Source organism: Dipodomys merriami, unplaced genomic scaffold (genome assembly GCF_024711535.1).
Source record: "Dipodomys merriami isolate MVZ:Mamm:240054 unplaced genomic scaffold, mDipMer1.0.p SCAF_15, whole genome shotgun sequence".
Lineage (NCBI taxonomy): Eukaryota > Metazoa > Chordata > Mammalia > Rodentia > Heteromyidae > Dipodomys > Dipodomys merriami.
Genome location: NW_027202826.1, coordinates 11,060,774 through 11,082,361, shown reverse-complemented (window position 1 = coordinate 11,082,361; position 21,588 = coordinate 11,060,774). Strand labels below are relative to the sequence as shown.

At 46.6% G+C, this 21,588-nt stretch overlaps 1 protein-coding gene across 5 annotated transcripts in view; it reads right to left on the bottom strand.

The window, feature by feature from the left end:
- Nucleotides 1-456: 456 nt before the first annotated feature.
- The window catches only part of Fhdc1 (FH2 domain containing 1), a 53,702-nt gene continuing 32,570 nt past the window's right edge, over nt 457-21,588 (bottom strand). For all 5 annotated transcript variants that reach the window (XM_070022219.1, XM_070022222.1, XM_070022221.1 and 2 more), the window contains 8 exons: nt 19,171-19,256; nt 18,985-19,085; nt 16,080-16,150; nt 15,876-15,983; nt 13,793-13,863; nt 9,930-10,047; nt 5,234-5,398; nt 457-2,488 (listed from right to left, as the gene is read on the bottom strand). In XM_070022219.1, coding sequence (XP_069878320.1) covers nt 584-2,488; nt 5,234-5,398; nt 9,930-10,047; nt 13,793-13,863; nt 15,876-15,983; nt 16,080-16,150; nt 18,985-19,085; nt 19,171-19,256 — 2,625 coding nt within the window. In that variant the 3' untranslated portion in view covers nt 457-583. The remainder of the gene's footprint in view (nt 2,489-5,233; nt 5,399-9,929; nt 10,048-13,792; nt 13,864-15,875; nt 15,984-16,079; nt 16,151-18,984; nt 19,086-19,170; nt 19,257-21,588) is intronic.

The following is a 21,588-nucleotide window of genomic DNA, read 5'->3' as shown; positions in this document are numbered from 1 at the left end:
GGAACATATATATGATTTCTGTCTACCTGAGTCTAACATCTCCTTTCATTCACACACAGACCTGCAGAGTAACACAAGGACACACAGGCAAGGCCAGAACACCCAAGGCCTTGAGGAGGGGGGTGGGGGGGCAGCTGCCCATGCAGGGCCAATTTGGGGTGGGTCAGGGAGTCTAGGGCCTGGAAATCCAGGAAGATAGGAGCCTCTTCACTTTAAGGATAAGGTTTCTCCCCTGGGAGGCATTTCACTCTGCAAAAGGAACCAACTACAACATTATTTTATTGTTATATTAAAAAATAAGTCTTTGATATATAAAAACTGGCCAGAAGTATTTTTTTCTTTTCTTTTTTTTTTGTTCAGTTATTACATAATGTCATCCTATCCAGTCTATCATGGATGGTGGAACCTTTGTCTTGGGTGCAGGATGAGGGTTAGAGGACCCCTCCCCCCCCCCCCCCCCCCCCCCGCCCCCGGAGGTGAGGCAGGTGGCTTTCCACACCCTGGATTTGACAGCAGGAGTGCGCACGGCAAGCTGCGGCCCAGAGGCCCCCAGATCTTCAGGGCTGGGGCGGCCGGGGCCGCATCACTTCTGCAGAGGATGGAGGATCCTCCCCAGCGTGGCCCGCCCGGCGTCCTTCAGCCGGAGGGAGGCCCTGTCCCTGGCCCCCCTGGCCTTCAGCGGGCTGTCGGCGTCGGGCCCCTCGGGGGATTCGGGGCACTTTCTGGGGGCCCGGGCGCTGCTGGCGCGCCTCAGGGTGCCGTCCCGGGGGCCGGCGTCCTCGGGGCCGCCCTTGACCTTCAGCTGCCGCTGGGAGACGGTCCTGGTGATGGCGCGGGCTTTGGCGGCGGGCGGGACGTCGGTTTTCAGGCACCGGGACGAGGAGGCCACAGTATTTCGGGCGAAGCTGGGGATGGGGGCCGGGCCCCGGGGGGCGCCGGGCTCGTCCGCAGGGCTCTCGGAGCTGGAGACCTTGCTGTCCTCGGGCTTGGGCCGGGGGATGTTCCTGAGGGGCTTGGCGCTGGGCTTGAGGGAGCCCCTGCGCTGCAGCGGGGCCGCCTCCTTCCCCGGCAGCCGGCCGCCCCGCGCCGGCTCCTCGCCCCCCGCCGGCCCCGGCCTCCCCGACGGCGGCCGCCGGGGCGAGGTGTCCGCCGTGCCCCGCACGGAGCTCTGGCGTGCCAGGGGCGGGTCTGCGCCGTGGGGGGGCTCCCGGGGGGCGCCCCGGGCGGGCCCCGGCCCGCGGCTGGACTTGGAGATGGGGACCACCTTGCGCATGCTCTCGCTCTCCCAGGAGGTCAAGGTCCGCACGGCCCGGGGCGCCGCCGCCCCCTGGCTCCGCCGGGCGGCCGCGGGCTTGGGGATCCCCGGAGACGCCTCTTTGAGGGAGCCCCTCTTCGGGGTGGCCGCGGCGTCCTTCCCTCGCAGGGCTCTGTCCCGGGGCGGGCCGGCCTTGCAGCCGAGCCCGGCTTTCGGGGAGGCGGGCGCAGGAGCCTGGCAGGGCCCCAGATCCCCAGCCCCCGAGGACACGGAGTCGCTCCCTTCCCTCTCCCCATCTCCGGGCCTGGGCTCGGCGCCCTCCGAGCAGTCCAAGGTCAGCGAGCAGTCGGTGGTGTCCGAGATGTAGAACAGGCGCCCGGGGTCCTGGCTCTCCGGGTCACTGCTGCCCACGGACTCCTCGGCTGCGGCCCCGGCGCCCTCCGGGGCGGCGTGGAGGCTCTCCTGGGGGGCCTGGTCCACGGGGGTCGGGCTGTCGCTGCCGCGCCCCGGGGGCTCCTGCTCCCCAGGGCTGAGGTCACTCGGCGTCAACGGGGATGTGGGCAGGGGCGCCTCGGCACCCTGGAGGTCGAACGGGGTCAGCCCGGTCACCAGCTCATGCTCCTTGACGCCCAGAGCGAGTGGCGACAGCGCAGGGACGGGTGCGGGCCGCAAGCCCGCCGGCTCACTGTTCCTCTTGCGCAGGACCCCGACCCCCTCGTGTCGAGCTCGGGGGACGCTGGGGACAGGCTCTGCAGCCTGGGGGGCACTCTGCCAGGCTGAGGGTGGGCTGGGGGCTTTCTCCAGGCCTTCAGAGGCGGGAGGGTTGGGGGCGAAGTCGGGGTCGGGGTCCTTTGGCTCTCTGGGTCCCATCCAGGCCATGGTGGGCCGGGGCTGCCGGGCGCTGTTCCGGGGCAAGCTGTTGAACTTGTTGGGCCCCTCTGAGCTGTCGGTGGTGCTCTCCAAGAAGGTCAGCAGCTCCCGGTCAGCAGACGCACCCAGGGACAGGCGGGAGCGGCGCACGTTGGGGGGCCGGTAGGAAGGGCTGATGGGTCTGGGCTGCAGGAAAGCGGGTAGGTCCTCCGTGCCCTTCTTGGCCAGTAGCTCGACATCGTTCTCGCTGCTGCTCCTGCCAAAGCCCCCCAGCTCCCCTGCCGTCCAGGAGCGCCGCTTCTGTTCCAGCTCCCTTAGCCGCTGCAGCTGCCTCTGTTCATGCAGCTCTCGGTCGTGGTTGTCCTGAGCAAGGGTGGAGAGAAGCCAGCATGAGACACGCGTGGCTCACCTGCCACTCCAGGGCTGCCCACCTCGCAGAGGTGCGTGCGGGGAGGTTGGCCCTGGGCTCTGGCTGGTTTGCAGATGCGCACTTGTGGCAGTGTGTGGAGATTCCCTAAAGTGTCTTAGGGGATCTGACCCAGGCTCACTGCTGGGCCTGGCTCCAACAACCTCGACTGTTCTCATCTAATCCCTTGGCCCAACTTTTAGTTTTCAGCCAGGGCTACAATTCCAAATATGCACAGGACTTCAATTCCAGGAAAGTCAGCTTGGTTTCTAAGTAGGGAAAGACCAGGAGGAGGATGGAGAAACGACTATGTAAGCAATGCACAGAGAAAAACCACTGTGAATGTTCTGCATGCAAACTGTAGCATAGGTATGATACAACTGTGCTGATGTGTGCACACGCCACACACTTGCATGCACGCAACACACCCTGCTACTTAACAATGACCTGGATACAGAAAGGTGTGTCCCAAATACTAAGAGATGCCCGCCCTGGCCCCCCACAACCAGAGAAAAGGACAAGAACAGGGGTGCCTTGCAAATCCACCCTGACGCAAAACACTCCACCCTCTCCCATGCAATGGAATCTGAACCTGCGAATATTAAAACAAAAATTTGAAAGCCCACTTTAATGTATCATTCATGGAATGACAATGTACTTTTGCTGCTTTAAATTTTATGTTATTTTTTTAGGGGATGGGGGATGTTACTGGGAGTGGAACTCAGGGCTTTGTTCCTCCTAGGCAGGTGGCTCTACTACTGGAGCCACATCCTTAGCATTTGTTTGTTAGGTTTTGACTTTAGTATTTTGAGGATAGGGTCTAATGCTGCTCATGCCCTGGTAGGTTGGGGCCAGTCCTTCATATCTCAACTTCTCAAATAGCTGGAATGACAGGTATATGCTACCACACCCAGCTGTTGATTGAGATGGTGTCTCACTAACTTTTTGCCTAAGGCTAGCCTCAAACTGTGATCCTCCTGATCTCAGTTTCCCAAGATGATAGGCATGAGCCACTATACCAAGCACTGATGTAGTTTCTTAAGATATTTACAACTTGGGGTTGGCTGAAACTGCAGATGTGGAATGGTGGCCATGGAGGGCTGGCTGTGTCACAAATCACAACTCTTTTGGATTGTGACATCTGTGTGTGTAATTACATAATTACACAGACATCACCACCCAAATCTGTTCTTGTTAGCAATTTTTTTGTTTGAAAATCCACTTCCTCCTCCAATGAACTTTTCCTGGCCAAGCTTCTGCCCCAGCACTGGCTGGGGACTCCCACTCCTGCTGCAGCTCTGGCCTCGGCCTTCTGGCCTCCCATCATTCCCATCTCTCTCAGCCTTCTCCCATCCAGGCTGCTCTGGTGGGAGGGGCTGGGTCTTGGCTCTAAGGTGGAGTGCGCTATGCAGGTGGCCTTATAGGCTTGTAGGATTTGGACATGGACTGAGCTCCTCAGAAAGAGCCAATTTGGCTTCCCCCATCCTCCACAGTCTCCCACAGCTGAGCTCACTGCTTGGATAGAAGCACATCAACGTGGCCACAGTCTCAGTCTCCTCCTCTCAGCTGGACAGAGAAAGGAGAGGCTGGAAAATCCAAGTAATTCTGAGCTTGTGAGGAATGTGCCCAGTCTTTCCCAGAGATCCAGCCATGGACAGATCTGCATTTAGGGTAACAGTGTAAGGCCTTGGGTTTGATCCCTAGCACCAACTAAATAAATCAATAAACAAAATAAAATATGGGACAAGAGATGATTCGGGGGTATGTGGCTCTTTGTGGCTACCTGAAATGAAAGATGAGAGCTACTTTTTCTTTTTTCTTTTCTTTTGTGGGTCCAGGAACTTGAACCCAGGGCCTGGGCACTGTCCCTGACCTGTTTTGCCCAAGGATAGTGTGTGTGTGTGTGTGTGTGTGTGTGTGTGTGTGTGTGTATGGGGGGAGAGTGGGAGAGAGAAAGAGAGGGGGAGGAGGGGAAGGAGTGAGTGAGAGGAACAGAGAGAGAGAGATTGGTTAATTGTAGAGAGAGGTCTCACAGACATTTTTACTCAGGCTGGCTTCTAACTGCAATTCTCAGATGTCAGCCTCCTGAATAGCTAGGATTATAGGCATGAGCCACCATGGCTTATTATTTGGTGTTACTTAACAGAAGTTTGATTTATGACTTCCAAATTCAACTCAGAGACCAATGGAATTGGCAGCTGAGGGGAGGAAGCATGGCTGCTGTGATCCATACAGGGGTGTGGTCCCTAGATAGGGGAGACTATCTGAGGCCATGCTACAAAGAACAACAGGGTCCTTATAGAGCCAATGCCATGGCAATGGTGCGGGGCTGTAGATGAGTAAAAGAGAGGCCTTTCCTCTAGGTGGACCACAGAAACTCTGAAAACAAGCACTCTTTAATCCACCTGGGTTGAGCAAGAGAGACAGGCTGTTAGGGAGATTCTTAGACACTGTGACTTCCATCCTTGAGAAGGTCTATGAATGAAACACTTTTAGGGCGTTACGTATGCTGATGTGAACACGAAGACACCATGCCACATCAGAGCCACCACTGACATCACAGGAGAGGACCTGTGTCACAACCCAGCCTGACACTTCCGGAAACCACAGAACCCCTAGACCGAACTGTTGTCCCATGGACAGAGAATTGGATCAAAGCAAAAAGTCAGAGTCTGGAAATGCAACGATGCCACTGGCCATACCTTAACTGCTTTGTTGAATCTGGTGCAGAAGTCTCTGAATATCTGGAAGCATTCGTCCAGCTTCATGGTTTCTTTGTCTTCGCAGAAAAAATCTATGAGGGTATGAGCCTCTCCCTGCAGCTCCCGTCTCCAGTGCTCCAGTTCCGACAGCTTCTCCATGGCAAACTGCAGAGACACAGACAGACTCAGTGCAATACACAGATCAGCTGAAGCAGCGTGATCTGAAGTACTCTGGAAGACACACTGCCAGAGTCCCATCTCAAGTCTCTGGGAAGGGAAGGGTTACTGCATGACTGCTGTATAAGTCAACTCCAACTGAACTTGGGGAAAGCTAGGAGCTCATCTCTCGCTCCTAAAAACCACAGAATGGAAGAATCAGGCATGGTAGTGCATGCCTATAATCCTATAACCCCAGAATTTGAGAGGCTGAGTCAGACTGAGGTTAGCCAGGGCTACACAATGAGATCTCCATCTAAACCCCCTTCCCCCACAATAACCAGAAGAAAAAAAACAGATTTAAAGCTAATGTGGAAGGGTGCTGATAAAATTTTCACCTTGAAGGTCACTAGAAAGGTTGGTTTTATTAGGAAAATCTCCTGTTCCTATTCTTCTTTCTCTCAAACTTGACTCTTCTACTGGCAAGGGTTGTCTTTAGGGTTTGTCCTGACAAACTGCCCACGCTGCCCTGTCCAGAGGGAGTCTACGCTTGAGCCTATCAGATCACTAAGAGGGGTGCTTTTGAGCGGACTACTGTCCAAGTCAGCTGGCAAGGGTTAGCCACAGTCCGTGCTTGAACCCCACATACAGAGAGTAGATTTGAGATAGACCCACATCGACATTTCACTAAAAACCCCAGCAGAGTCTAACCCTGTGCCATTTCCACTGCATTACTTCTCCCAACTCCAGTAGGATAACAGGGTCACCCAAGGAGCCCCAACCATCTGCCACCTGCAGTGTCCTGGGGCAGGTCAGCAAGCGCCTCAAGAGCTAATGGTGAGGCGGTGTGGTGAGGGAGGGAGCATTTCTTCCCCATCACCTGGGAGATGGAACATCTGGAATGATGTGGAAATCTTTCCTTGCCTGCTGATGGGGAAATGCAGCTTACAGGAAGGAAATTTGCAGGAAATTTGCTACTCGGTGAAATCACATGTCCTGTCTTTCAAAAAATGGGCTATTTTTCTTCTTTTTTGTCTGTGTGTGGCAACCTGAGCTTTGAACTTAGGGTCTGGAGCTTGTTTAACAGGTGCTCTAGTACCTCTGGCCTTCAGTCATTTTTTCCAGATAGGATCTTAGCTTTTGTTGTTGTTATTGTTGTTGTGAGGGCTGACCTCTGGACCTGGGCGCTGTCCCTCAGCTCTTCAGATCAAAGCTAGCGCCCTACAACTTGAGCCACAATGCTACTTCTGGCTTTTTTCTGCTTATGTGGTGCTGAGGAATTGAACTCAGGGCCTCATGCATGCAAGGCAAGCGCTCTACCATTGAGCCAACTTCCTAGCCCAGGATCTTGGCTTTTTGCCCCAGGAGCAGCCTTGTACTGCAATCCTTCTACCAATGGCCCCAGCATAGCTGGGATTACAAACAAGTCCCAACACATTCAGCTTGATTATTAAGATGGAGTCTACGTAACTTTTGTCTAGGTAGGCCTTGAACTAAGATCTTCCTGATCTCTACCTCCCAAGTAGCTGGGATTACAGGTGTGAGCGGCTACACGTAGCCCAAGGGCTTAAATGTGAACAACTACTCTTGGAATGAGGGGTTGGAACTATGGTGCGGCAGAAGCTGCAAGCTGCCCACTTTTGAGGAGGACTTACTGTCTGAGCACGTCCTGCCAGCTCAGACCCACCACCTCCCACTCATTCCTACAACTTTCCCCCTAAATGGCCTTTTCTTAAATTAAACACATTCTAGAGGTAGTAGAAAATCTAAACTATGTAGGAAAGTGAATACCAGAGACAGTAACCATCTGAGTCAGTAGCCCACGGCAGTATGCGTGTTTATACTCTATCTTTCTTTATGGAGAGACGAACATTCATGAAGGGATAAATCTTTGCCTGTCATTCTTCTGAAGGGGAAATATGGATTCCAGCCAAGAATAGCTCAACTGGAGAAGCACAGTCTTCCTGACAAAAGCCTATGCTGGGAACTGGCTCTGCCAGGTCCCTGCTCTGCAGACCCTGGGCGACAGGCCCACACCAAAGCCAGCCCCGCACCAGGGGAAATGAACAGCTCTGGCCACTGATCTGAGAAAAAAAACATGGTTGAGTCATGTGTCTTGAGTCCCACAGGACCAGGGACACAAAAGTCCAAAGTTGCACTGGTGAAAGGGTTTATTCTCTTTCATAGAGATTGAACTTGACTGCTAGGGATCAAAGTTCCAAACCAGTATGGCTTGCCCAAAATCGATTTCAAAATGTTGAAACTGATCTGCAAAAAAAAGTGTTCCAAAAGTGATCTTTCTCAAAAATCTTGAACAGAGGTTAGGGCTTGCCCTAGGTCTATCTAAGTATGCAAGAAAAAGGCCCAACAAACAACTCCCCACAAGCTGACCCATTCTGCTTACCACAGCAGGTCCTGAGACTTCACAGCCCTTCATGCTCCGATCCTAACCCATTTTAAGAAACTTTGTCTCACTATTTAAGAAAGAAAAATACCTAGCTATGTATCACATTTTATTTTCAGAGATGGGCAGGGGGTATAGCTCAGTGGTATAGCACTTACATAGCAATTACCACCACCAACAAAATAAAATTATATCCCAAAGAAACAAAAACTTCCAGAAAGAAAAGTTTAAAGTACTAAAACAATGGTCTATAGGTGAGGAGAGGGTAGAGACATTTTTCATCCCAAATCCCATTGTATAGCTAGGTGCCAGGGGCTCATGGCCTGGCACTGTAGCTTCACGGGAGGCTAACATCAAGAGGATTGCATTTCCAGGCCAGCCTGAGCAGAAAAGTTCCTGAAGTCCTTGGTAGTATGAGTGTGTCATCCCAGCTATGACAGGAAGGCTAAAATAGGTGGACTGACGCCTGAGCATGCACCAGGGTACGAAGGGGGACCTCATCACAAAAATTAGTGACTAGAGGTAGAACTTAACTATAAAAAGCCTACCTAGAAGGCAAGAGGCCTTGAGTTCAAATTCCATACCTTTGCCAAAAAAAGGGGGGTTCTATATTAAGGTTTAGTTTAATTGTGGAAGATACAGCTTAGCAGTAGAGTGCTTAGCATACACAAGTCATGAGTTTAATCCCTAGCTCCATGAGAGGAAGGTGGGAGAGAAAAAAAAAGACAGAGAGACACACACAGAGAGAGAGACTGATTTAGCATAAAATATTAACACTTAAGGTAAAAACTTGGGAGAAGGAAAGAAATATCCAAATTCTTCACTGTGACATGTGGCAGTTCTTACTCTTGAATTTCATAATTTCTTTTGTTCATCCAACTGTGCTCAACACTGTTTGGTGGTATTGAAGCAATGATGGTAGTAGCATTTGCTTTGTTGTTGCACTAGGAGAAAAATGTGCCTATGTGAAGAACTGTGAGCACAGCTCATGGCAGAGCACCTGGCTAGCACGCAAGAGGCTTTGGGTCTCATCCCCAGCACCAAAAAACAAACAACAAAACCCAAAAGATATGAGTCTGGTTATGCTTGAAAGTAAACGGAGAACATGTTTAATAATAAAAATAAACTCACAGCAGAGCCACACACAATGCAGCATTTGCAGGTGAAGCTGAAGAGCATCTACTATTCAAAGGAGCCCAGTGAATGCGCAAAGCCCCGGCCCTCATTGTTCCAACCTAGCACGCAGGTAACTCTGCTCCACAACTCCCGTCATGGGTCTTAGCTACTGAGCTGATGGCTGCATCCTATCTCGTAGAAGACTAACAGCAGGAAATGGTGCCACTTTTTTTTCTCTTTTAATAAAGCAGATTAAAAAGATGTCAGACTATGTGATTAGTGAGTCATGGTGAGCCGCCACAAACATGTCCACTCTGCTAGTTTTTGTTGATGTTATTCAGAGCAGCTCCTGACACACCCTGTGGGTTGATATTCCAATGTTGACAAGCAGAGTAACTGTGTGTTTTTTGCTGCCCCAAACCCATGCCCATCCATGTGCAGTGGTCCCAAGAAGGAAGGACGATGATCAGGGATGGGCACCAGTGGCTTATACCTGTAACCCTATCTACTCAGAAGGCTGAGATCGGAGGTTCCTTGTTTATAGCTAGCCCAGGGAAGACAATCTGTGAGACTCTTATCACTAATTAGTCAGCAAAAAGCCCGAAGTGAAGATGTGGCCCAAGTGGTAGAGTGACAATCTTGAGCTAAAAAGCCACACAAGAGTATAAGACTCTTAGGTTCAAGCCCTGGTACTGGTTTATTAGCAAAACAAAAACAAAACAAAAGGAAGTTCGGCCTGGGTCCTGCAATGTACGGTGATTTCAATAGAACTTTGTGTTCCAAAACCCTGACAGGTGTACAACCAGATGTTGAGTTGCTGGACAGAGTTGGAGCGTCAATGCCCTAGGCTGCTATAGGTTCACCACAGGAAGGTGGATCTGGCATGTTTATGGAGCAGTATAGGTTCCTTGTACTAGCTTTGGGAAACTATGAATGAGAGCCTGCTACGCTGCAATTTAGCCAGGGGAAACTGAGGCAGCCTTTCCAGGGCTGCCAAAGGCTGAGATTCGAGGGACTGACCTGAAGGAAATCTTCCATCTGCTGGCAGAGCTCCCCATCCCGCTGGACATTTTCCTGAAGGGATCTCGTCCTGACAAAGAGGGAGCGCAGTTCCGCCTCCGTGTTATCCAGAGATAATCTAGAGAAGAAGGGGAGAGTGGGCAGTTGGCACAAGGTGTGGGTATATTAAACCAGTTCCATCTGTTTGATGGACACACACACACACACACACACACACACACACACACACACACACACACACACACACACACACACACACACACACACACACACACACACACACACACACACACACGCTGGTTCAGGGCACAGGCCGTCACTGTTCTTGGAGATGTGGCAACTCAAGCCCCATGATTTGCAAAGCTTTTCATAAAGCAGGTCTGAACACCTTTATGCAACAGCATCACCGCACAATGCTTTCCCTGGATTAGGAAGCTCTAGCCCACAAAAGGCAAGGCAATAGAGGCCCACAGTCCCAGTACTAAGGGCCCCGTGGAGAAACTAAGCAGACGCTACGTCTCACAGGTAGCCACACACACTCTCCATATTGTATAGAGCACTAAAACACAGCCACCAGCTCTGAGAGTGAATGGTCAGATTGATTGTAATGATTCTGTTACATGCATCAAGTCAAGATTAGTAGAACATGATGGATGGCTTTGTTTTCTGTGCTAGTTGTGGGGCTTGAACGCAGGGCCTGGGTACTATTCTTTAGATTTTGTACTCAAGGCCAGCTCTCTACCACTTGGAGCTATAGCTCCTCTTCTGATTTTTGGTGGTTAATTGGAGATAAGAGTCTCACAGAGTTTCATGCCCAGGCTGGCTTTCAGCCACGATTCTCAGATCTCAGCCTCCTGAGTAGGCATGAATCACCAGTGCCAGTTGTATAGATTTTTTGTTTGTTTTGTGTGTGTGTGTGTGTGTGGTGGTACTGGGGCTTGAACTCAGATCCTAGGTGCTGTCCATTAGCTTTTTCCATTCAAGGCTGGCTTTATACCACTTGAACCACAACTCCAGTTTTGGCTTTTTGGTGGTTAATTAGGTATTAGTGTCTCATGGACTTTCCCACCTGGCTGGCTTCGAATTGTGATACTTAGATCTCAGCCTCTTGAGTAGCTAGGATCACAAGTATGAGCCACTGGTGCCCAACTCTCTTGTCTTTCTTAGTGCAATGAAAATTTTTATCTTCATTGGTTATTGGTGCCTATCTGAGATCGGATACACCCATGTATTCAACCCTCCATTTCAAATAAGCAAGTCTTACCAAAAGGATGTTTTCTAAGGTATTATCTAGCTAAGCTGATTCTTTGCTAGCCAGAAATGCCTGTTCAAAATGTAATGGTAGCCAGAGGCCGGTGGCTCATTTCTGTAATCCCAGCTACTTGGAAGTCTGAAATCAGGAGGAATGTAGTTCAAAGCTAGTAAGGGCAGGAAAGTTCATGAGAACCCTTCTCAACTCATAGCTGGGTGCAATTATATGCAGTCATCCCAAGCTACATGGCTTGAGAACAGGAGGACTGAAGTTCTAGAGCAGCCCAGGCAGAAAGACTCCATCTCTATGGAGGGAATCTAGACATGATGGCTCACACCTATGATCCTAACTACTATAAAGAGCCTTAAGTAGGTTCATGGAGACTCCCAGTGGGCAGGAAGTGAGACTCTTATACTAAAAATAACCAGTGAAGAATAGGGCTGGCCATGTGGCTTAGTGGTAGAACACCAGTCTAGCAAACTAAAGACCCTGAGTTCAAACCCAAGTCCCACCAAAAATAATAACAACAAAGAAAGGAAGAAAGGAAGGAAAGAAAGTAATGGTAATTTCTCCTTACACATCTCTTGATAATAGTTCTATACTAGTCAGAATAAAAATAATCTCACACATTAAAAAGTGAATGAGTCTGTGTCATAAGATGAACATATTCGTTTTTACATCATAATCTAGTAATCTGTAAACACGAATTATGAAATGTTTATACCTCTGCACTGATAATTCTCCTTTTGGAAAGACATATAATCTGTGGTTACGTGTTCATAAAGTTAGTATCAGTGAGATACTGGCCAATGACAGGCTATGAGCTGTGGTTCATTTGTTTATATGCAGATGCTTCATAGCTATCATAGCTGGCTAGAGTCACACATATAATAAGTACATGATAGGCTGGGTGTGGTGGCACATGCCTGTGGTCCCAGATACAGGGAGGTGGAGGTAGGAGAACTGAGGTTTAAGACTAATCTAGGCAAAGTTAGCACAAGATTCCATCTGAAAAGCAAACTAAGAACAAAAGGACCAGGGCATGGTTCAAGTGGTAGAGCACTTAACCTAGCAAGCAGGAAGCCTTGAGTTAAGACTCCAATACCATGCACAAACACACACGTACACACACATACACAAAATACATGACATAGTCGGGTGTGGTGGTACACACCCATAGTGCTAGCTACTCAGAAAGTGGGGCAAGAGGAGTGCTTGAGCCCAGGGACTGTGGGAAGCCATGTGCTCGTGGCTCACATCTATAATCTCAGTTACTTAGGAGGATGAGATCTGGAGGATCTAGATTCATGGCCAGCCTCAGCAGCAAAGTTTGCTAGACTCCATCTTGAAAATCACTAGCATAAAACAGGGCTGGAGGTATACCTTAAGTGGCAGGGCACCAGCTTAGCAAGTGTAAAGACCTGTGTGTTCACAGCCCAGTACTAAAAAGAAAAAAGAAAAAGTACAGAGATATGAACTGGGTCCACACATGCAGTGGTGAGCTGAGCAAACTCTTCCTGCTCTACACTGAGTAACTCCACGGGACAGCCTGAAGTCAGCCAGGCTGGCAACGGTAACAAATCAGAGGGATTTTCTTTGAAGAACTACTTATTTGAAATAATACCATGGGATGCACAGATATGTATTATAAGAACTCAAAATAGGACATTCTCACAGATTATAGCCACCTTAAAATATACACCTATATTAGGATTAAAAGCAAATTAGAGTTATGTAATTAGAGCTTTATGCTTGGTAGGTACTTTCTCTGTCACACTGAGTGACTAATTTAAAAATCAAATCCTGTCACAGCTCTTGGTATGGTTCCAAACCCTTTTAATGTAATAGAAAATAAATGGACCATGCTAGATTCCACAAGGAAACAGTGATGTATGGCTCTCCATTTGACTGATAGGAACCAACTCCCAGGTTAATAAGCTGTGTTGTTTGAATTTTTTGGGTGTGGAAGGATTTGAAGTTCTTAAGCTATATTTTTTTTAAACTGGTGATACTCATAGGATAGACTAACATTGTTTCTTTTAGTTTAAAAATAAAGCTTAAATTAAAAAAACCCATCAATTTTCTCCAAACAAATTTCTTTTAAACAAATTAAAAGAAGTTCTGAAAGTCTGACAGAAAGCTTTTTAAGTTGCGCACTAGTAACGCATCCCTATACTCCTAGATTTTCAGTAGTTTGAGATCTGAGGATCATGGTTCGAAGCCAGCCTAGGCAGAAAAGTCTATGAGATACTAATACCCAAATAACTACCAAAAAGCCAGAAGCAGAGGTGTAGCTTAAATATTAGAGCACCAGCCTTGAGTGGCAAAAGCTAATGGACAGCACCCACTCCTGATTTCAAGCTCCAGTATTGGCATATGTGTGCACACACACTAAGAAAGCTTTTCAAAGTTCATATTCAAATCTAAGAGTTCTCAGCTGTTTTCCTAAGAGGACCATTAAGAAAACTGGATCCTCACAGTGCACTTTTTTTTGTCTTTTTTTTTTGTACTCAGGAATCAAAGCCAGGACACTGCATTTGCTAGGCAACTGCTTTGCCACTGAGCTACAGCCCAGCCATCACAATGCATATCCTCTGCCCTCTTTGCTTACCTTGCAGCCTCTTGAACATGATGCAGCTTTTCAGAAAAGTTTAGAAGAACAGCATCTTGCTTTTGAGCTTCCTGGAACAAAACCAGAATATTCCCTCACTGGATAGATTAAAGGAAATCATTTTCTTCCAGATTAAAGGAGCCTTCAACTTCTTGTGTCTTTTGACATCTTGATATATTCTCAGCAATTCCCAGAGACAGGAACTCTGCTATCTTCATATTTACCAGAAAAACCTCAATTCTCAGACACAGCAATTAATCTGCCATGGAATACAACTCATGTGCATTGCAACTCAATGGAAGAGGTGGCAATTTAGCAGGCTTATTGTTTCTAAGAGAATCCAATATATCCTGCTTAAATATCACCCATACCTGTGAGTGTGTTTTTAAAAGGCGTAAGATACTCTCTGCTGTAAAACCAGTTTGCATACTGAGTTTAATCAGTAGGTACCTGCTGGGAGGTGAGAGGAAGACATGTGGGAAAGGAGCTGTTACTAACTCTGAAAGCTTCCTTCCCCCATTCAATAGCATGGACCAAATTACCCAGAGTCAGCGGACAAACAGAATGGAATACAGTCTGCCAAAAAGTGGGTAGGCTGGATAGAAAACACAGATTTTTTTTTTTCCCTGAAAGCCTTGAAAAATGAACTTTTCAAACAAGTCCTTAAGTCTGGCTCAGTACTCCAGCACACACAAGGCCTCAAGTTCCATTCTCATACAGCAAAACAAAAATCTATCAAATACTGAGTTAAGCATGGCCCTCTATCTTCTGAAGAATACAGTCATACAGTCATATAGTGTATGCTATGTATAGGGAATGTTCTACAGGCCAAACATTGAGCGAGGCCCTTTATGGAAGTGTCCCTTCCAGTCCTTTCCATTACCCAGCTTGGAGTAAGTTATCCCTGCTTTATCATTAGACAAAGAAATAGAGAAGCTGTCGCCGGTGGCTCACACCTGTTATCCTAGCTACTCAGGAAGCTGACATCTGAGGATCGCAGTTCAAAGACAGCCCAGGCGCCCCCCCCCCCCCAAATGTCATTAGACTCCTATCTCCAATTAACGACCAAAAAGCTGGAAGTGGAGTTGTGGTTCAAGTAGCTAGCACCAGCCTTGAATGAAAAAGTCAAGCAAGAGTGCAAGGCCCCAAGTTCAAGCCCCAGTACTGCACAAAAATGACATAGAGGGTCTCAAGATCTTTAACTTGTGTGAGGAAGTAGAGCTATGCATGCAGGTAGTTTCCTTCTCAGGTCAAAGATGCCTGTCACTGGTGTGAAAACGAATTCCAAGAAGGGAAAGCAAATAATTAGCAATAATAAGCAATTAATAAGCAATTAGTTGAGGTCGTTTAATTATAAAGAGACAATCACCCTTTAGGCCAAGCTATTCTGGTGTTCTGTCAAAATAAGAGGCAATTGACTTGAGATGTAGCTCAGTGGCAGAGCAAGTGCTTTGCATGTGGTAAGACCATGGGATCCAACAAAAAGAAGGCATGGGTAGGCTCCAAATCCTTTAATAGCAGCAAAGTACTCCAACGTCGTTCTCAAAGGACATAAACACACTCTGTACACCCAAGTGGACATAATTTCTATCCATTTCACAGAAATGGTTCACCCACCATCCAGTCTTCTCTCCATCCCCAGGGCCATGACCCTCTCCAACTCTCACCAGATAGAGACAACTGCCACCAAGATGAATTCTATTTCTCATTCTCACTCCGCTCTAATCCAGCGTCTACCTGCCTTATTTTTCTACCTCCAGTCAAAACTGTTCATGCCATTCTGCTGTGCGTAAACTCCTGCTAGCTTCCCATTGCAAGTATGGAATTCCAATTCTGCACCTCTGACATCTGCCTCCTTCCAGAGGGCTTTTCAGCCTCTGCCTCACTCATCCACTCCCCAGCAGCTCTATAGACCCACAGCTCAACCTGGGCATCTGCAAACAGGGGATCTGAAAAGAGAATCTTCTTGGAACCTGCCACGTCCTCTCTTAACTCAGACATCATGTCTCATGCATGGAACAAGCTTCACATTCTCCAATACGGATTCATATACGTTCTCTCTGTATTAATTGTTTCCTCCTACCTGTGCGACAAAATGCAGAAGATTCATCCCAGGTTTGTTTGCTTTTGTGTCTGCCAATTTGAGCAAAGAAGATAGTTTAAATCCTACTGCGTTGCCGGCATACCCTCCCTAAAGAAGATAAAGCAAGAAAAGGAACATGTTATGACTTTAAGCAGACAATAAAGCTTCAAACACAACTGCTGAATTGTTGTGGATTTTACTCACAGCATTCATGATATTCCCAGCCTGGAGCACCAAGTGTAATATTGAATGGAGCTCCTCACATGACATGAGCTCTGTTAGAAAGAACACACAACAGTGCCTCAGAGGAGTCTTCCAACACACACACACACACACACACACACACACACACACACACACACACACTCCACTAATGATATTTAGTCACAGTGTTGAGCTGGGGATGTCAAGGATTGTCAAATACCACAAAACAGTTTAATAAGAAAAGTTTTCAACTAGTGGAAACTATAAAAAGCCTAAGGAAAGCCAGGTGGTGCTGGTGGCTCACACCTGTAATCCTAGCTTACTCAGGGGACTCAGATTTGAGAACTGCCATTTGAAGCCAGCCTGGGCAGAGAAATCTCTAATCTCTAATTGACAGCAAAAAACCAGAAGTGGAGGTGTGGCTCAAATGGCAGAAATGCCAGCCATAAGCCAGACCAAGTAAGAGTGCAAGGTTCTGAATTCAAGCCCCAGTACTGGCATGCACATGTGTGCATGCACACACACACACACACACACACACACACACACACACACACACACACACACACACACACACACACACACACACACACACACACACACACACACACACACACACACACAGAGTCTGAGGAAAAGCAGAACAGTGTGTTGTAGGAATTAACCGTCTTTCCTCCAGCAATTATTTTTCTAACTTTTTCCCTTTATATCCACTAGCCTCTTTGAATGTATTTATGCCATATGAAAACTAAGAGCAAGCAACAGTTTGTTTAGCCAAAGGCCTATGAAAAGATAAAAAAAGAATCAGGCTGGGATGACATGTAAATAGACGCAAAGCATCCACCTCAGGGCTTCCCGCCCTCAGCTCTCTCAGATCAGCTTTCCGTTTTATTCAAAGTGGAGTATTTACTCTGGATTGACTGAGGGCAATGAAAAAAGGGATTAATTTATTACAGCAATGGGCAAGCTACCTCTTTATTAATAGCAAATCTCTTGTACATTTATGTAAAGAAACAATTGAAAAAATGTAATAATTTGAGAGGCTAAAGAGAAAACTTGATTATGAAAATTACAGTATACAGAGATAACAGAGTATCATCTGTGATATTTAGTATTCCCCAGTATGCTTGATCATTATATTTGGAACCGTGTCTATTCTTTGTTATCTAAGAGGGCCAGTTTGGGAAGGTTACTCAGATAAGAAAATTTTTCTCCATGCCTACAAATTTGCATTGCTCAATATGAAAACATGTTCTTCCATCACTATAGGGACGGGAAGAACCACCTTGTAAAGTTGCTGCCATGGCCTTGGTATGGGAACAAATCAGAAAAGGCTACTAAACAAGAAGTATAGCGTCTTTCTAAAATTAAGAAACCATGGTGTGCTGAAGGAAAACTTTTATCTCAGCACAGTCCAGAGCAACAGGAAAACCAAATAGGAATAGACAGTTCCTCAACAATAATTCAAGCCCAGACAACCAGCAAGAGGAAACTGGGAATGTGGGGGAGAGGGAGGCAGTTAAATTCTCAAGGCCTTAAAAAGGCCAGAAATGAAGGCTCCAGCCCTACAGAGGGAGAGGATTCTGACATAGATTGGGGAAGAGGCTGGGCAGCAGTGATGGGAAGCGAAAATGACTGACTTGTTCCCCTAAAACTCAAGTGGGCCTGGAGGAATGAGTAGGAGAAGACACCCCAGATGACAAACCTCAGGACCCATATTAGGGAGTCACACTGCTAAGGCCTGCAAGGGAGATCTGCTGCTGGACAATCAGGGCCCAGTCTGGAGACCAGAGCAGGAAGGAGGCGCAATGGGCCCAGGGCCAAGGTTGTGAGCCCAGAGAACCACCTTCACACAGCTTTATGCCCATTGCATAGTAAACATGCATAGTAAACACACACACACAAACACCATGCATATATACATATGCTATTGATCATACATGAGATGATCTATAGTCATACATATCACCCATACACATGATTATCCACACTACAATGTCCACATTACAGACACATATAGATATAACACTACACATCACACACACAATACATCCCATCCACACACACAACCACACTATACATACCTCCTCCCGTGTTCATGTTCTATCTCACAAACATATAAAATACCCCACAACCACAGTATATAACACACACACAGATTCACACTACAAATAACACACACAACACATACAACATTCATAGTACATACCACACACAACAGAAAGCACATACTATATGCACACACAATGATGTAAACACATTACAGGCTACGCAGATATATACCAGACACACAGCACATAACATACACACCACATACAGACCACATACTATGCATCCCATTAACACCCTACGGAAAGCTAACCAAGTTGAAGAACAAAAGCAAGATTCAACTAGAAGATTTCCTCTGAAAGCTGAGGTTAAAAAACTTTCTTCCATGGAAGATAATCTACAAGCTAATATTCAATAGAGGAAAAAAAGCAAATGGAAATACCTTTAAATGAATCCCTACTAAATCTCAATTCCTTTTTTAGAGTATCTTAGAAATGAGACCTTCCATTTCTAATTCCAACTGAAATTTAAGAAACAATAAATAACCAGGTATAGCCAGGCACCAGTAGCCCACACCTATAATCCCAGCTACTTGGGAGGTTGAGAGTGAATTGTGATTCAAAATCAGCCCTGGCAGAAAAGTTCTCTAGAATTCATCTCTAAAATAACAAGCTAAAAGCTGGGCTGGCTGGGAGTGTGGCTCATGTTGTAGAGTGACAGCCTAGAGAGCATGGGGCCTTAAGTTCAAATCCCAGTACCACCAAAAATAAGTAAACAAACAAACACATATGGAGTGTGTAGATGTGTATTTTTTAAAATAAAAACAAACTATACGGAGATCCATGTATTTGCTTACCTTTTGTAGCAGTTCTTAAAATGGCTATATCTGTGTATAGAGAAGAACAAGAAGGTAAAAATTCCTTCTTTAGCACCATGGCTTCGATTCGAAGTGAATAGCTAGAAATAAAAAGTAAAACTGTAAATTCAATGTCAGCTTAAATCTTACTTCACAAAGAGCAACAGTCTGTGAGTGTGGCCTTACTTTGGCACCTGAATTAGGTAGTGAAGAAAAGAGTCGGCCAGGGACAGCTTGGACACATCACCATTAAACGTTTTTAACTTCTTTACCTAAAAGACAGATGGGAAGCAGGGACAGAGAAAAAAAAGGCATCTAAGAATTATTTAAGATTATTTTAAATTTCATCTTAGAATTCTGAAGAAAATAGAATTTCATTAAACTGAACTTAATAAAAGTTTGCTAGGAAATTGTCATGTCTAGTACTTTGGTCCTGGGCTTGAACTCAGGGTCTGAGCACTGTCTCTAGGTTTTTCATTTTGAAGCTAGTGTTCTACTACTTCAGCCACAGCTCCACTTCTGTTTTTTTGGTGGTTACTTGGAGATAAGAGTCTTAATGGACTCTCCTGTCTGGGCTGGCTTTAAACTGAGATCCTCAAGATCTCAGCCTCCTGAGTAGCTAGGGTTACAGGTGTGAGCCACTGGCACCCAGCTCACTTTGCCTTTTTGTTGTTGTTGTTGTTGTAGGGCTTGAGTACTGCCCTGAGCCTCTTTGTGCTCAAGGCTGGCACTCTACCATTTGAGCCACAGGGCCACTTCCCCTTTTAGTGTGGTTAATTGGAGATAAGCCCCTTTTAGCATGGTTAATTGGAGATAAGAGTCTCACTGAACTTTTCTGCTCTGGCTGGCTTCAAACCTCAATCATCAGATCTCAACCTCCTGAGTAGCTTGGATTACAGGTGTGAGCCTCTGGCATCCAGCTTTCACTTTGCTTTTTTACTGTTTTCATTTTTTTTTTTTGAAGGGCTGGGATGAAGCCAAAGCCTTGAACATGCCACACAAATATTCTACCCCGGAACTCATCCCCAGCCCTTTTGTGTTTGTTTTGCTTTGCTCTTTGGAGACAGGGTCTCACTATACATTCTAGCCCGGCCTTTTTGCCTTGGGGTCCTCTAGTCTGGTTACCTAAGGCAGGCATGAAAATGGATCAGTTTGTTCTAAGGATGAAAGCTTTCTGTCAAGTAATTATCTTGAAGTGAGATTGCCGTTTGCTATTTGGGAGGAAAAGTGAGAAGAATGTACAGAAACAGAACCCTGTAAGTGGAAAAGTTATTATTTTAAGTATTTTGACTATCTACATACATAGATGGGATAAGGTCTAACACAGAACTTCTTTTTGTGTCCCAGTTTCATTTCATACATAACAGTGTAGAACAAGGACAAATGATTGTGTGTAGGGCTGGGGATGGACCCAGACCCTTTCTTGTACATGCTAAACATGAACTCTATTACCAAGTCACATCCCAGACTCACATTCCTCTCCCCTGCATTAACAATGTGATTAATAATGTGATTTTAAGCCCCTGGAAACACAGGAAATTGGAATTCAAAACATAAAAGGAGTATTTTCAAAGATCTACCAACTCATTAGCTTTTCTGCTCAAGGCTAGCACTCTACCACTTGAGCCACAGTTCCACTTCAGGCTTTTTGATGATTAACTGTTGATGAGTCCTATGGACTTTTCTGCCCAGGCTGGCTTTGAACTGCAATCTTCAGACTGTAGCCTCCTGAGTAGTTAAGGATTTGTGTGAGCCACTGATGCCCAGCTTTTGTTCTTTTCTTAATTTGGTGCAGTTCTGGGATAAACTAGGGGCCTCATACATGCTCTTCCACAGAGCTAACTCCCACTCCCCTTTTTATTGTCAGTCGTGGGGCTTGAACTCTACTACATTCTACCACTTGAGCTATAGTGCCACTTCCGGTTTTCTGGTGGTTTATTGGAGATAAAGAGTTTCACAGACTTTCTTGCCCGGGTTGGCTATGAACCGTGATCCTCAGATCTCAGCCTCCTGGGTAGCTAGGATTCCAGGCATGAGCCACTGGCACCTGGCCCTTTTTTTAATTTTTAAGGGCATAAAATCTCCATTTGTAAACTATTGACCCATCCTGCAGAACTAAAGTGAATTTCCCATTTTTAGTTTTAGTAATTGTGAAGTTTTGGACACTTATGGCTATAGCTAAGAAGCGGTATGTGCTTGATTTAGCCTGGGATGTATTCTGATCTCTCTGCAGCAGAGCTGGGAACAATTCACTATATATGGGCAGGGGCAGAATGAGGTTGGGCCTTCTGAAAGCCCTGAGTGTAGTGTATGCAAAGCCTCTGGAAATAACAGTGCAGATTCAGTCTAACACATGAAGATCAGGTCCTGCTAAGTAAACTTGGTAAGTAGAAACACTTTAATAGAAACATTAAACATGTGCTAAACTGTAACACAGCTATGAGTAATCTCCTTTACTGGGGTAAAAGGCCAAAAATGTTTCTAGATCTCAAGAGAATGCTGATGGAAACAGCACATTTCATTTAAGTGCTATGGAGACAGTTCTCCATTCCATTTAAAATGGGATTTATGCTCATTAAGAGGTTCCCTGCCTTTCCACAGATA